Here is a 15,600-nt window from a genome sequence, read left to right as displayed (position 1 = left end):
CTTAACAGTGATACTGAGGTTTGCTAGTTAGTTTTTGGGTAGTTTTAAGGGTTTTTTGGTTTTTTCTTCCCCTCCAGCACAGTTATTTTGGTTTAAGTGCTTTGACTCAAACAACCCTGTGTGCCACTCTTGCAGGAGGCTCAGGCTCAGGGGGCAGAGCAGCACAGCAGCTTCACTCCAAATTGTATCTTAGCAGTGATACTGAGGTTTGCTGGTTGGTTTTTGGGTAGTTTAAAGGGTTTTTTTGGTTTTTTCTCCCCCTCCAGCACAGTTATTTTTGTTTAAGTGCTTTGACTCAAACAACCCTGTGTGCCACTCTTGCAGGAGGATGTGTCCTGCAGGACATTTTTAAGATTCACGTGGTGTAATGGTCATGAAAATCAGTTTTTCTGGGGTTGGTTGAGATCCATGTTAAGCTGTGTGTATGCACTGATTGCACCCCCATGAGCACATCTCCCTCCTGCCTGCAGCAGGGACAGCTCTGGGGGTCCTGGGCAAACCCATCCTCAGGATCTTCTCTGATGCCTGGCCCCACATCCCTGGGCATGAACTGCTGGTGTGGTTTAAACACAAGGATGCCTTTGCACAGTTGAGATGTTCAGCTTTGGCATGGAGTCAGTGTGTGTGGAAAGCAGCCTTGAGGAGGTTGGGATTCCATCCAGAATATTTGGGGTTTAAATCCCTCATTGAATCCATAGGTCGAGAGAAAAATGTGTTTATGGCTCTGCAAGGGTACAGTGAGTGTGTTTAATGTGCTTAGGAAGTTGCTCCGTTTTGGAGGGTTATTCACATTTCCTATGATGTTAAAACATTTCAAAATGTTTTCCATACTCTTCCAAGTCCTTTTTCTTCATTTTCTTCCCTGCTTTCCCCAGCCTCATGAAAAAGGTTGGTGTCTCCTGCAGAAATCTTCTTATGTGGGCTTGTACCTGGAGTTGAGATGAACTGTGTTGGTGAGGGGCTTGGAGCACAAACCCTGTGAGAGCAACTGAGGGAGCTGGGGGTGTTTATCTGGAGAAGAGGAGACTTAGGGTGACCTTATCAATCTTATCATTCCTGCCAAAGGTGCTGTGCTCAGCTGGGGCTGGGCTCTTTCTCCAGGAAATGGCAGAACCAGAGGGCACAGCCTCGAGCTGCAGCAAGGGAAATGCAGGTTGGATATGGGAAGTTTTTCACAGAAAGGTGATAAAGGGTTTTGCAGAAAGGGGATAAAGTTCTGGAATGGCTGCCCAGGGAGGTGCTGCAGTCCCCATCCCTGGGTGTGTGTGACAAAGCCTGGATGTGGCACTGGGGGCCAGGGCTGAGTTGAGGTGCTCAGGCTGGGTTGGACTCAATGGTCTTTAAGGTCTCTTCCAACCTGGGGATTCTGAGAATTTGGGGGAATTCTGTGAATTTGAGAGAATTTTGGGAATTCCCAGAAACTGGGGAAGTGGTAGAGTCACCATCCCTGGATGTGGCACTGGGTGCCAGGGCTGAGTTGAGGTGCTGGGGCTGAGTTGGACTCACTGATTTTCAAGGTCTCTCCCAACCTGCGGATTCTGAGAATTTGGGGGAATTCTGTGAATTTGGGAGAATTTAGGGAACTCCCAGGAAGCAGGGAGGTGCTGGAGTCACCATCCCTGTGTGCCAGGGTTTAGTTGAGGAGCTGGGGCTGGGTTGGATCAATGATCTTTAAGGTCTCTTCCAGCCTGGGGATTCTGAGAATTCTCTGAAAGTTCAGGCTGAGTTGTCAGCTCAGGGTGACTCCTTCAGTGTCTGTAAAGAAAAAAAAAGGGTATTATGCTAGCAGCAGCCCATAAGGGAAGCTTTACCCAGAAATGAAGAAGTTTGTGACTTGTGGAGTTGCTTTCCTCGTTTCCAGCCCAGCTGGCTGTGCTGGTTCCCTTGCAGCAGGAGGCTGTGGCCGTGTGGGGACACTGGAGCACCAGCCCTGTGTGGGGCTGCCTCTCCTGCAGCAGCTTTGCTGTGATGGTTTCACACCAATGGACCCTGCTGGCAGTGCCCTGCTGTTCTGTGGTGTGTGAAAGCCCAGTTTGGTGCCAGGGAGCTGCAGCTCCCACCAGGGCTCTGCTGCGGGGCAGGCCATGCACTGCCCTCTCATTTCCATGGTGCTTTTACCAGGCTGCATTTTAGCTAAAAATGGAACCTTGTGGCAATGCAGATCTTTTTTTTCATGAGTAGCTTGTCTGCTTTTGTCCTTAAATGAGCTCCATCTTTAAGGTAGAATTGAAAATATCTCTGTTGCCAGGACTGCGTTCTGCGAGAATCCAGCAGAAACTTTAACCCTTTGAAAAATGAACTCAACTTTTGGGGAAAAGTTTGCTGTTATGCTTCCTTCCTCTTCCTTCAGGCTTTTTAAATTTTGTTTTTGTGTTTCTTTTTTGCAGAAGGCAAATTGAAATCTGCAGCACCTGTCCTGCATTAATGAGGGTGCAGCACAGGGCAGTAATGGTGTGTGTGCTTTGCCCTTTGCTGTTGTGTATTCTGTGTGCTCTTAGAGCACCAGCATAAATTTACTTGTTTACATTTCAGGTAATTCTTTCAGAATTTCATTAGGTTTCATTATCTCTGTAGTGAGGGCAAATTTTTTTTTTCCTGTCAAGACTTCTGGAAGTTGACAGGAGTTGCTCCGTTTTCAGAATTTAAAATGGTCATGTCATGGTTTTGTGTCTGGGAGTGGAGTTTGGCCTCTGAGTGTGAGTTACTGTTCATGTCCCAAAGTGTGTTATTCTGGCAGTAACAAACAAAACTGCTTACTCTGGGATGGTTTCATAATCACAGCATTAAAATGTTTATCTATAAATGAGCTTGGGTGAGGATGATCCATATCCTAAGTAGCTTAACCTCCATACCAGACACTGGAGTGTTTGTAAATTCTCCAGCTAGCATTGAACTGTAAAATCAGAAACGTGCATTTTGTGTGAGATTTCAGGTGGAAGTGTGTGGGGTTTTAGGCTGATTTTCTGATTTAAGGTCATTTTCCTTCAGTACCTTGTTGCTTTGTGCCCAGAACCATCTCAGCTGTGCTGATGGAGCAGCTTTGGGCACTGAGGGTGCCCTGGCATCCCCAGCCCTGGCTGGGTGTGTGGCAGAGCCAGAGCCAGGGGCTGGGATGGAGAAGTGCTGGTCAGTGTTTCACATCTTGGGGTGAGCTCAAATATTGCATTGTGCTGCCTGGGGAAGAAACAATTCCAAAACTTGTTGCATTTCCCCTTGCTGCACAGGCAGTTTGTTAAAGCAGGGCAGTGTGAGAGTGTGAGAATTCCTGGATGTGTCAATTCTCCTGCACTTTGTGATACCATCAGTGATTGCAGACAATGGTGTGCTCTCACTGAGCTCATTAGTAGGAGGTTTATGTAACTTCTGATAAAATAGATATCATGATGTTTAGCTGTGCTTACAAGGCAAATGGAGCTCAGGGGCAGGAATGAGCAGAAATAATTGCAGTGTGTGGAAAATGGTGATTTGGGGAGGGGACACTTTGTAGCAGTGAAAATTGTGAGACTGATACTGTATCTTCTTGTAATCCTAAATTCTCCAACAGCACGGACTTCTCTCGCTGGGGCAGGAAAATGATTCAGGATTGCAAGAGTTTGATGGGAAAAGAAGGTCAAAATGAGCTGCTTGACACAAAGTCATCTTTTGGTTGTGTTACAGTAAATAAACCTGTGCCCATTTCCAGGCCAGCTGCTCAAGTCAGCTCCCAGAAATATCTGCACTTTGATAGTTTAATTTCTGTTAGATTTATTGAGAAATCAGTGCTCTTTTGTGGTGATTACATTAATTGTGGTTTTGGTGTCTTTTTTTTTTCCAGAATTTACATGTTTGACAGCAGAAGTTGGCTTTCTACTGTAGTGAGAGAAAATGTAAGTAGAGAAAAAAGATTTTTTTTCTTACTCTCTGAGAAAAATCCTATTTTTAAAAAGTAGTTAATTCAGATTTTTGGCTGTTCGTGCATGCAAACCTAAAGTGAGTTTTTTCTCCTTTAGCATGTGTATTGTTGTGTCAACAGGAAGGATTTCAGATGGCCAGGAAAGCTGCTAAATAATAGATGTTAGTGCCTGCCTGTGTCAGAGAGGAGCTGGCAGAGCACAGGGAGAGCACAGCTGAAACTGTTTCATCTCAGTGGGGCAGGGAGCTGCAATAAATAAAATGATGAGAATAGTCATTCTCTCATGAATGAAAAATTACTTCTCCACCATGTTTGACAAAAGAAGGCCAAATTTCTTTTGAGCAAAGTGCTTCTTGTCAGAATGTTCTTTTCAATGTGTCACTGTTATTTAAACAGAACCGAACAGTTCCAGGGTTTATATTCTGTGTAATTGTAATTATTACTGTTGTTCTTGGAGCAGTAAAATCTTCATTACCTTCCAGACTTTAGCTTGAATGTCTGTGAGGAACATTTGCTAATTGGGCAGGTATTTGCAGAGTAAATCTGATATTTTCAATTACTGGATATTTACTGGTCTTCTAAAGGCAGGCAGCAGGTTTTATTCCTCTGCCCATATCTCCCTCTGCATCCAGGGGCACCTTGAATTTGATCTTCAGTTTTAATTCATATAAATGACAGAGAGAACCCCTCAGATTTGTTCCACAAACAATTCTGATCTGACTGCATTTCCCACAGAATAAAAGAGAACCAAGGAATCCATCTCTGCTCCTGAAAACAAAAAGAACCCTCAGCTTTTTAAAATAGATATCATAGAAAATTAATTAAAATAGATATCATAGAAATAGATTTCATAGAAATATCATAGAAATAGATTTCATAGAAATATCATAGAAATAGATTTCATAGAAATAGATATAATGGAAATATCATAGAAATATCATAGAAATACCATAGAAATATTATAGAAGTAGATATCATGGTGTTTAACTGTGCTTAGAAGACAAGTGGAGCTCAGTGAATTTTTTCTTCAATTTTACCTCATATAAATGTGAGTGGCCACCTCAAATTTGTTCCACCAGTAATTCTGATCTGACTGCATTTCCCACAGAGTAAAAGAGAACCAAGGAATCCATCCCTGCTCCTGAAAACAAAAAGAACCCTCAGCTTTTTAAAATAGATATCATAGAAAATTAATTAAAATAGATATCCTAGAAAATTAATTAAAATAGATAACATAGAAATATCATAGAAATAGATATCATAGAAATATCATAGAAATAGATATCATAGAAATAGATATCATGGAAATATCATAGAAATACCATAGAAATATTATAGAAATAGGTATCAAGGTGTTTAACTCTGTTTAGAAGGCAAATGGGGCTCAGGGACTGAATTTTTTTCTTCAATTTTACCTCATATAAATGAGAGTGGCCACCTCAAATTTGTTCCACCAGTAATTCTGATCTGACTGCATTTCCCACAGAATAACAGAGAACCAAGGAATCCATCTCTGCTCCTGAAAACAAAAAGAACCCTCAGCTTTTTTAATAGATATCCTAGAAAATTAATTTAAATGGATATCATAGAAATAGATATCATGGTATTTAACTCTGCTTAGAAAGCAAATGGAACTCAGGGACTGAATTTTTTTCTTCAATTTTACCTCATATAAATGAGAGTGGCCACCTCAAATTTGTTCCACCAGTAATTCTGATCTGACTGCATTTCCCACAGAATAAAAGAGAACCAAGGAATCCATCCCTGATCCTGCAAACAAAAAGAACCCTCAGCTTTTTAAAATAGATATCATAGAAATATCATAGAAATAGGTATCATAGCAATATCATAGAAATAGATATCATAGAAATATCATAGAAATATTATAGAAATAGATATCATGGTGTTTAACTGTGTTTAGAAGGCAAATGGAGCTCAGGGAGTGAATTTTTTCTTCAATTTTAGTTCAAATAAGTGACAGAGAGAACCCCTCAAATTTGTTCCACAAACAATTCTGATCTGACTGCATTTCCCACAGAATAAAAGAGAACCAAGGAATCCATCCCTGCTCCTGCAAACAAAAAGAAGCTTTTTAAAATAGATATCATAGAAATAGATATCATAGAAATATCATAGAAATAGATATCATAGAAATATCATAGAAATAGATATCATAGAAATATCATAGAAATAGATATCATAGAAATACCATAGAAATATTATAGAAGTACCATAGAAATATTATAGAAGTAGATATCATGGTGTTTAACTGTGTTTAGAAGACAAGTGGAGCTCAGTGAATTTTTTCTTCAATTTTACTTCATATAAATGTGAGTGAACACCTCAGATTTGTTCCACAAACAATCCTGATCTCACTGCATTTCCCTCAGAATAACAGAGAACCAAGGAATCCATCCCTGCTCCTGAAAACAAAAAGAACCCTCAGCTTTCCAAGGCAGTGCTGTCAGCTCACTGTCCCAGAGCTGTGGATAATTCCTTTGTCATTGTGAACATGTCCAGGCTGCTGTGCAGGTTGCAAATAGGATTTGTGCTATCTGCTGGATTAGCACAGCTCCATTTAATCAGATGTCCTGCTCTGGGACTGTCTGCTGGCCATGCTGGCAGCTCCTTGTTAAGTTTGGGCTCTGATTTTGCAAATATTTTGCTTTTTATCCATGTTGGAGTGATGGGTATTGGCAGGAAAGAGGGTGAGGGAAGAAATGTCAGCCAGGCTGTTGATGGCAGAAAAGGGATTTTTGCTGAACCTCCTTAGAAAGTTTCTGTGCTTGAGTGAAATATGAACAATTTGGCTTGAAACCCTCTGTGTTACAGACTTTGCATCCACAGTGGCTTGGTGGGATTGTGTCAGGCTGTGCTAAAAATACCTTGTGGCAAGCAAAGTTTGACCAGCAAGGGATAGAAATTCAAAATATTTGACTTAATGATAGCTGTGATTTCAAATGTAGGGTTTTTTCTTTTATTTATGGAGATTATTCTCAGGACTGAGAGAGGGTGGAAGACTCCATTCTTTTTTTTTTTAATAGGAATGGTGTAAGAAAATTAAATAAATTTTTAGTAAGTATTGCTTCATTGCTGTTACCAGCAGAGGAATTTCAGAGAGGAATAACATTTAACAGTGTTTGGATGAGTTGTATCCAGCTCTCAAGCATCAGGCTACAAATAAATGTGAGGGTGTTAATGATAGCTTGGTTTTAATAACTGGATTTAATTGGATTAACACTTGGAGCTGTGGGAAGGACACTGGAGTTGTTGCAATGAAATGAGTGGAGTTGAGTTCTTTTCTGCCACTGTTTTCTGAGCAGTGAGTGAATAATTCTTATTCTTGAAATAAAAATGAGTCCACTGGGATGCTGAGTGTGTCTCCATTTGCAGGGAGCACATGGAAGCTCTGTAAGGGTTCCTGCAGCTGAAAAATCCAGAGCAAAGCTGGTGGGGACACACCTGACTGGACACACAGGAATACAGCTCATTTTAGAGAAAAACCACCCCTGAGCTCTTTCTTGCTCCTTTTGACACAGCTGAATTGTGAAGTTTTGTTGTATATGGAAAGTAACAAATCAGGCAAAGTCAGCTGATTTTCCTGTGTGGGAAACAGAGGAGCAAAGTGACTTTTCCTGGTGAGAAATGAGGGATTTGGGTCACTGGGAGGAGGGGGCCAGGGAAGGCCCTGAGGTGCCCAGGTTGTCACCCAGCAAGGGGAGAATTACCCCAAGGTGCTCTGCTCAACAGGATTAGGGCAAATGAGCTTAGAGCACAGACACTTAAGCACTTCAGCCCTGGGAAGGTCTTGAGGGGGTTGGAGAAAGTGAATTTTATTCCTGAGGAGCTGCCTGCAGGGACACACTGCCATAGGCCAGGCCAAGGCAGGTAAGCAGGGTTTGGCTCCTATTTCTGCACAGCTCTGGGGGAATTGGGGAAAAGGAGTGTGGAACTTGAGCAGGGACTTTTGTCCTTGATTTGGAAATGCAGGAACTTCTTTGAAAATTCCAGAAATAGGATCAGCATCCACATCAAGCTTACAGATTCCTCTAGAAACTTTCTTGTTTTAATGCCTTTAGAACATGCCAAGGAATAAAAATCTATTCCATGATACTCAATTGTGCTTGTTTGTGGTGAGCAGACTGTTCAATATATGGCCCATGTCTGTAATATAAATAAATCTGTATAAAATTTCCCATCTATCAAGAGTGAGAATGGATAAAAGCATTTTCCCCCATACATTCTTTTGACCTCACCTGATCCCCTTAAGGATACTTTTTAAAATACAATACTAGAGAATGGATAAAAGCATTTTCCCCCATACATTCTTCTGACCTCACCTGATCCCCTTAAGGATACTTTTTAAAATACAATACTAGCAAACTCTGATTTACAGTATAGCTAAAAAGGACATGGGAGGCTGGAACCCTTTTTTCCTCCCACAGATCTCGTATTTCTACCATAAATTCAATTGTCTAAAACTCAGTATAAAAGAAATAGTGGAACAGCCAAGCTGGTTTGCTGTTTGTCCCATAAATTTTGAGTTTGCTTCAGAGAACTCCTATATTTGAAAGCCCTTGGCTGCTGCAGGGTTGTCATTTCCTGAGTGAGTTGAGTCCTGTTGGCAGGAATTAGCACTTCCTGTTGATGTTGAAACAACAAAGACTACAAAGAGAATGTGGAAATGTGCTTGAAACAATTCCTATGGATGCTGACAGAAAGGCAGCTCAGTTTGGAGTTGCTTGGGATGCACAGTTGGAATTCTCAGGGTGGATCTATCTTCAGGATGGGAAAATGAACTTTCTTCATGTGGCTTTGGTCCTATGCTAAGGGTTCATCTCCCTGTTCCATGCAAAGCTTTGTTTCATTGAAATGCCAGAGAATTCTCTCTCTCTCTCACACAGTGCACAAATTCTGCAGAAAGAAATGGGTGCTATTTTAAGGAGAGCAGATCTGCTCTGACTGACGTGAGATTATTCCTCCTATTGTAGTTTTAAATAAAGCTGCATGTAAAATATGTAAAATCTTCCCTGTGGATCCTTGTACCTGCAGCTGGAATTCTTGGTGTCCTGAGTGTTTATTGCAGTCTCATCAGGGAGTTGCTGTGACCTTGGGCAGAGCACCAAAGTTCTGGAATTTCTTGCTCTGAAATAGGAATGATAGCATCTCTAAATTCTTTGTCTGGAGTGGTCAGTGTTTGCTTAGTGGGAAATTGTTATATATTAACTCAGAGAATGGCAGAGCTAGAAATGAAGAAGCTGAAAGATCTCAAAAATGACAATTTATTCTAAATTAACCCCTTTGTGACAAGAGCAGTGCTTTAGTGTTTCACCAGGTGTGCCACGCTCCAAATTCTAACAGATACCCAGCCCAGAGTGTTTGTCTGAGATGTGAAATGAACAAAACAGCTTGAGAAGACAAAAGAGCATTGCAAGGAAAGCAGGATAATGAACCTCTCAGGATGGGTTTTGTCTTAGCTGGATTTGGGTGAGCTGACCAAGCAATCCTCAGGGGGCTCAGGGAGGAGGAACAAACCCAGATCCACACGAAGGGAAAGGGCCTTGAAGTTGTGTGAGTGGAGTTTTGGGAGAGAAGCCAACTCAAATTCCTTTTCTCAGATACTGTGGGTTTCAGAGAAGAGGAAAAAATGGTAAATGATGCTGTGACAAGATCTGGCATCTGTTCCTAGAGGTTTTCAGTTTGGAATAACTACTGTGGAGAGAGCTGCAGCCTAAGTCTGGCTATGGGGGATAGAAATATTTAGGGAATATTGAAGTCTAAACTATTTTGAAGCTTCTTTTAACAGGGATGTTTGTTCTGCTACTCTAATTTACCTTGACAGTCTGTTCTCTGTTATTGTGGCTGCATAAAAACGTGGAAGTTCTCCTCATCTTTCTCCTTGGGAAGGGCTTTGAGAGGAAAACAAACCCCACATGCTTGCAAAGATAAATAAGCTGATTAAATCTTAACAGAATAATATGTAAAGCTGCTAGCAAAGCATTTCCTTTATTTAATGGTAAAGGGTCAATTCTGGCTAATAAAATATTCTAAAATCACACATTAGCAGTGTCAGTTTATAAACTCCAGGTGTTCTGTGTAGTATTTGAAATTGGAACCAATTAATCTTGTTCTGCAGCAAAAGATCAAATCCATCAGCATGTTTCTTCAGCATCTTCCATTGCTATCAAGCTGCAGAGATTTTAAAACAAAAAATTAAGGAACAGCTGAGTTGGGGATGTGGATTGCTGAGGAAAATACCAACAGTATCTTTGTGGAGCAGAGGTTTTCAAAGAGAAGTTGTACATTTAATAGGAAATATTAATGGTTGTGATATTGGGGAACAGCCCAGTAGCTGAGCAGCTCTAAAGGCAAAAGCTGAGGTGGTTTCAGTGCTTGTGATGTTTCCTAAATTCCCTGTCTTGCAAAGATTCATTTGATTTTTGCCTAATGGTAAAATCAAATGGCTCAAAGTGAATATTCCAGTATAAAATATATAAATGTAATTTGATGCTTATGGATAATGGGAAAACAGGCTTAGAGGGCAGAAGTGTCTGATGGATGGATGTGGTTTCTCAAACTCCTGCCTGAACCCAGACAATCCCTGGATTTCCTCTGACAGCACATTCATGTCACAGCCTGCTCTGGGATCTGAGACATTTCAGCAGTTACCAAATAAAACCCTGAACATTTGTGAGTGATCTCCTTTTCTCCACGAGCAGAACAACATTTCTCATAACTGTGATGTTGCAGACAGTTCTTGGAGCATTTTGCAGTGCTTGTGTCAGTGTAAATCCTTTTCCTTGCTCTGCTCTGACTCCCATGTCTGAAATCGGTGTTACCTGCTCACTCAGTCTTGGACAACTTGAATTCATACAAAATGAATCAGAACATGAAAAAAGAATGAAAAAAAGGAAAAAAGATGAGGCCTGGAGGAGAGAAATAAGTCCAATTCTATTTGATGGAAGCAAAGCACATCCTTACACTGAGGGGATTTCAGCCACACATTTCCACCTGTGTTTATAAATCAGTTTGCTATTTTTTTATCAAGTTTGAAGTGATTGAAAAGACTTGTAATTTCAAACTGTGCCTTCTAACCGTCCTGCTTGTGGCTGTTTTTCAGATTTCTGGTTGTTTCAGAGGTGGCAGTGGAGCACACCTTTAGCACAGGAAAATGAGCGAGCTGGACCAGTTACGCCAGGAGGCCGAGCAGCTGAAAAACCAAATCCGAGTATGTGTTGTGCCCCAGCAGCCATGGGTGTGGGCTGGGCTGGGCAGGGATGGTGCCTGGAATGCTCCCCCAGTGCCAGAGTTAATGAGCAAAGGGCAGGCACATATAGAAAATGACTTTTTGCTCTTTTATATTGTAATAGTTGCAGAAGCAATGCACAAAATTGCTGATGAAAATGAATGTTTGCTGAAGTTTGTATGTGCTAGGGCATAACTAAAGTTTAAAAAACTGATAAAAATAAGTCAGTGATAAAAGTTTGTCAGAGTTCTGTGCAGTAAGTTGTTAAAAACCTCTGAGGCTCTCTGAACAAGCAGTTCCTCTGCTTTTTGTGGTGAGAGTCTTGTCGCCTTTCTTCCAAAAGAAGAAGAAATTTCCAAGTTAAATGCACAATGTGTGTTGGCAGCAGGCAGTGCATTATGGTAATGCTGCTGTTAGTGTGGGTCCTCTCTGGGTGACAGAAATGTTCTCTGAACCTTGGCTTCAGGGGGCTGAATTAACTTGATAAAACAGAGATAGAAATGTACAGAACTCCATCCAATTTCTCTCATTTCCTTCTCTTGCAGGATGCTAGGAAAGCATGTGCAGATGCCACCCTGGCTCAGGTAAGAATTTCAGACTTTAACAGGAATTAAGAAAATATTTCCTTTACAAAAAGAAAATGCTGTGTAAAAAGGTGAATCTGCTTTTGCCTCCTGTAGCAATTTTTTTTTTTATTTTGCCTTTGGGTGTTTTCTTCCAGAAATAAGTACATGTTTGTCCAGCTCCTGAGAGCAGTGGCCTTGAGCAGAGATTTCTTGGAGTGACTCAGGGCACATTTCTGCTGCTTAATGGAAAATAATGCTGTGCCCTGGAGCTGGAGCAGCAGTGTTGTCACCCTGCTAATCAGAACCACAGGGCCTGCTGAGGTTAAACTTCTTCAGTGTCTGCCACATTTATCTGTGCAGGAGGAGAAAACCCAGATCAAAGGTCTGAAATCCTAGAAGTCTAAGAAGATATGACCTAAGCAAAAGAATTTCTGGGAGTGTTTATAAATGCAATAGGCTGCTTGCGTGGTGTAATAAAGACATGCTGCTTAAAATTACATAACTTGTGAATGGAAGAAAATCAGTATTGAGAATGTGGGGCTGTGGGAGATGTGTGTGAGGGGAGGAGGTGAGTGTGTGACCTTGTCCTGTCTCAGATCACAGCCAACATCGACCCCGTGGGGAGAATCCAGATGCGCACCAGGAGAACACTGCGGGGACACCTGGCCAAAATTTATGCAATGCACTGGGGCACTGATTCCAGGTGGGTGCAGAGCTGCCTCAGGGGCTCCGTGCTCCACGTGGAGTTCATCATTCTCAGGAGTCAAACACTGAATGCCACCATTTTCCTCCATGTTTTATAACCCAAGCCTACATTTGATGCCAAAATCCCAGTCCTTGTCTACTGAAAATACAGTAATGGGTTCTGAGGAACTGTGGAAATAAAGTAGATGCCATTATCAGTTATCTTTCTTTTCCTTTTTTTTTTTCCATCCCTCTTAACTACTGATTAATTTAAACAGAGCTAAATGCCTCAGGTTTCATTCTCTTTTCTCTGCAATGTTCATCACCTTGGCTGCCCACAATGATTGTGTTTCCCTGCTGTTTCCTCCCTAGGCTTCTAGTTAGTGCCTCCCAGGATGGCAAACTTATCATTTGGGACAGCTATACTACAAACAAGGTAAGGCCAGCTGATCCATTGCTGTGTAATTCAGTTGTGAAAGCATCAGGAGGAGCTGTTGCCCATCATCATTTTGGTTCTATTGCTTTCCTAGTCCTAAATCCAAATTTGGAATTCTCTAAAACAATCAAGTTGTACGTAAAGAACACAGCAGTGCCTTCAGTGTGTGAAAATGTGCACCACAAATGGAGAGCAAGGAAAGACTTCCTTCTAAAGAATATTTTAATTTGTTTTAATACTGCAGGAAAGTGATTAGCAGAGAGCAGATGAGCATCTTGCACCAGAAGGGGCAGAGATTTTGGCATAGGCAGATGAATTTGTTGTCTGCAGTGAAGTCCTGGAAGAGCTGACATGTTCTAATGAGTCATCTCTTGGTGGCTGCAATCACATGAGGCAGTTCAGGACTACTTTTACTTTCATTTGACAGTGATTGGTGTTTACTGATCATGGCCACTGATCAGGGCTGGCAACAATTCCCATGTAGCTCCTTGTGGCTAAGTTGACAGAGCTGATTTTATTCCAGATAAATTTTCCTAACTTGGCTTCTCATAGCATTAATATCAGTGTTACAGTGCATTGGAGCAAATGGCATCACTTTAGTAAAAAGTTAATATAATATGGTTTGCAAATTAAAATTAAACCCTCTCATTTTTACCTTCATCCCCAGCCTGCAGGTAAATATCATCTAAATTACTGTGACTGCTCAGGATGGTGAAATCATCATGAATCCATGATTTCTGTATTGATATCTTCAATTCTTACATCAATGCTAATTAATCCATGCAATATTCTTTTGGCAGTTCCAGAACACACTTGAAGTTGTCATCAATTTGATCTTTGCCTAATGATAAAATAAAACGGCTCAAAGTGAATATTCCAAATAGTAGAGACTAATGGAATATTCTAGACTTCTTGGTAGAAGACTTTCAAAAATGAACTGGTTGTGGGTTTGGGACAGGTTTGGGGTTTTTTAACTTTTCTTTGCTGCAGGACCACTGATTCCTGGCTGTTTCTCTGCTTCTAATGAAATTTTTCCTTAAGAAATTCGGGCACATTGTTAATATTGCATGACATATCACCATGTCTCTAAGACTAAAGACTGTATGAACAAATTCAAGGGATGAACACAATGAGTTAACAAGACAGAACAGGTTTAGCTTCTATAATTATCTAAAAAAAGTTCTTTGAGCAGAGAATGACAAGGAACCATGGGGTAGTTATTTAAATGTGAAGCTTGATTGCTTGCAGTGGGTTTCCAAAGAAGGATTTAATGGCAGTGGCAGCAGCGATTTCCTTACTTGTTCATTCACAGCATCTTAGCCTGGAATTGGCACTTTTGCTGACTGTGCTTGGAAGTCAATATTTTCTTGAACCTATAATAAACCAATAGTAATCAGAGCACTGAAATGAAATCGTTCACTTTGGACCAAAATTGCTGATGGAACTGGAATGAGGAGAAGCAAATCTGAGCTTTTATTACGTCACTGCTTGTTCTGACGAGCTCTGTGTGCGAGTCACCCTCAAAATAGTTCAACACTCAAACAGCTGTTTTATTCTTGCTTCTGTGCCAAAACCATGATCCTGTCTTGAGAAACAGGTGAAAAACTTTCTTTTGAATGCAGTTTGTGCAGCTGAAGTGCTGACCTGTGTGTGTTGCAGGTGCATGCCATTCCCCTGCGCTCCTCCTGGGTCATGACTTGTGCATATGCTCCCTCTGGCAATTACGTGGCTTGTGGTGGGCTGGACAACATCTGCTCCATTTATAACTTGAAAACTCGTGAAGGGAATGTCCGTGTCAGCCGTGAGCTCGCTGGGCACACAGGTGGGTGCTGCTCGCAGTTACCTCAGCACAGTGAAAATTAAAAAAAAAACTCCTTTAAACATCATTTCCTAATTACAATCTACTGCTTTTCTCAGGCAGGAGCTTAGCTGCAGACTGCTTGGTTTTTAGCGTTTTTAATCAGTTTTTCAGCTGTAAAATTGAATAAAAACTTCAAGCTGGAAGTTGATGTTTGCAGGTTTTCATATTTTCTGCTGTAGTTTGAGTTCTGTGCTTTGTGAAATGGAGGTGGTTGGCAGGCAGGCTGATTCTGTAATCAGAGTGCTTCCACTGATGGTTTGGCAGATGGGATTGCAGGAAAAAAGATGCTTCAGAGCATCCTGATGAACTTCTTTGGCTCTGCTGTTGGGAAATATCCAACATCCACGCCCAGGTGTGTGTACTGACCAGGAATGTAGTTTATTTTGCTCAATGGTTTGATGCAGTTGAGGCCATCAGCATTTGTTGCTGCTGGATGAGACTGAGATGATTTCCTTACAAAGTTGGGTGTGTGCAGTGCAGGCTCACTGGGATCCTGCCCACCTTGGCCAGTGGATTCCACACTGGAATTCCACATTTTGTTCCCCTTCCCTTGCTTGGGTTGGGGTGGTCTCTAAAGAGCCAAACCACAAAAATATTGCAGATTCCCATACAAAAATCATCTGTTGCATTTTAGGCTTTCAGTGTGTTTTTCTGCAGGCTCAGGAGAGGAGGAAGCAGCTTATTAGCAAACCAATTTACCTTTGCAGGGTAATCTGTGGCCTTATTTGTGCACCTTTCTTGTGTTTGCAGGCTACTTGTCCTGCTGTCGTTTCCTGGATGATAATCAGATCGTCACCAGCTCTGGCGACACCACTTGGTAAGCTGGGCCCTGGGACAGCACTGCCACAAGGGCTTTCCTCACCCATTGTCTGTGCCTGAAGGAAACTTTGTCCTTCACAAACTTCATCATCACCC

The 15,600-nt window shown here is 41.5% G+C and overlaps 1 protein-coding gene across 3 annotated transcripts in view; it reads left to right on the top strand.

Moving 5' to 3' along the window:
* GNB1 (G protein subunit beta 1) overlaps nt 1-15,600 on the top strand; it is a 44,059-nt gene that overhangs the window by 16,605 nt on the left and 11,854 nt on the right. For all 3 annotated transcript variants that reach the window (XM_074558824.1, XM_074558822.1, XM_074558823.1), the window contains exons 2-8: nt 3,815-3,866; nt 11,013-11,120; nt 11,684-11,722; nt 12,301-12,407; nt 12,761-12,824; nt 14,484-14,646; nt 15,436-15,502. In XM_074558824.1, coding sequence (XP_074414925.1) covers nt 11,064-11,120; nt 11,684-11,722; nt 12,301-12,407; nt 12,761-12,824; nt 14,484-14,646; nt 15,436-15,502 — 497 coding nt within the window. In that variant the 5' untranslated portion in view covers nt 3,815-3,866; nt 11,013-11,063. The remainder of the gene's footprint in view (nt 1-3,814; nt 3,867-11,012; nt 11,121-11,683; nt 11,723-12,300; nt 12,408-12,760; nt 12,825-14,483; nt 14,647-15,435; nt 15,503-15,600) is intronic.

This window comes from Zonotrichia albicollis, chromosome 25, assembly GCF_047830755.1.
Source record: "Zonotrichia albicollis isolate bZonAlb1 chromosome 25, bZonAlb1.hap1, whole genome shotgun sequence".
Taxonomy (NCBI): Eukaryota; Metazoa; Chordata; class Aves; order Passeriformes; family Passerellidae; genus Zonotrichia; species Zonotrichia albicollis.
This window is presented reverse-complemented; position numbering and strand designations above follow the sequence as displayed.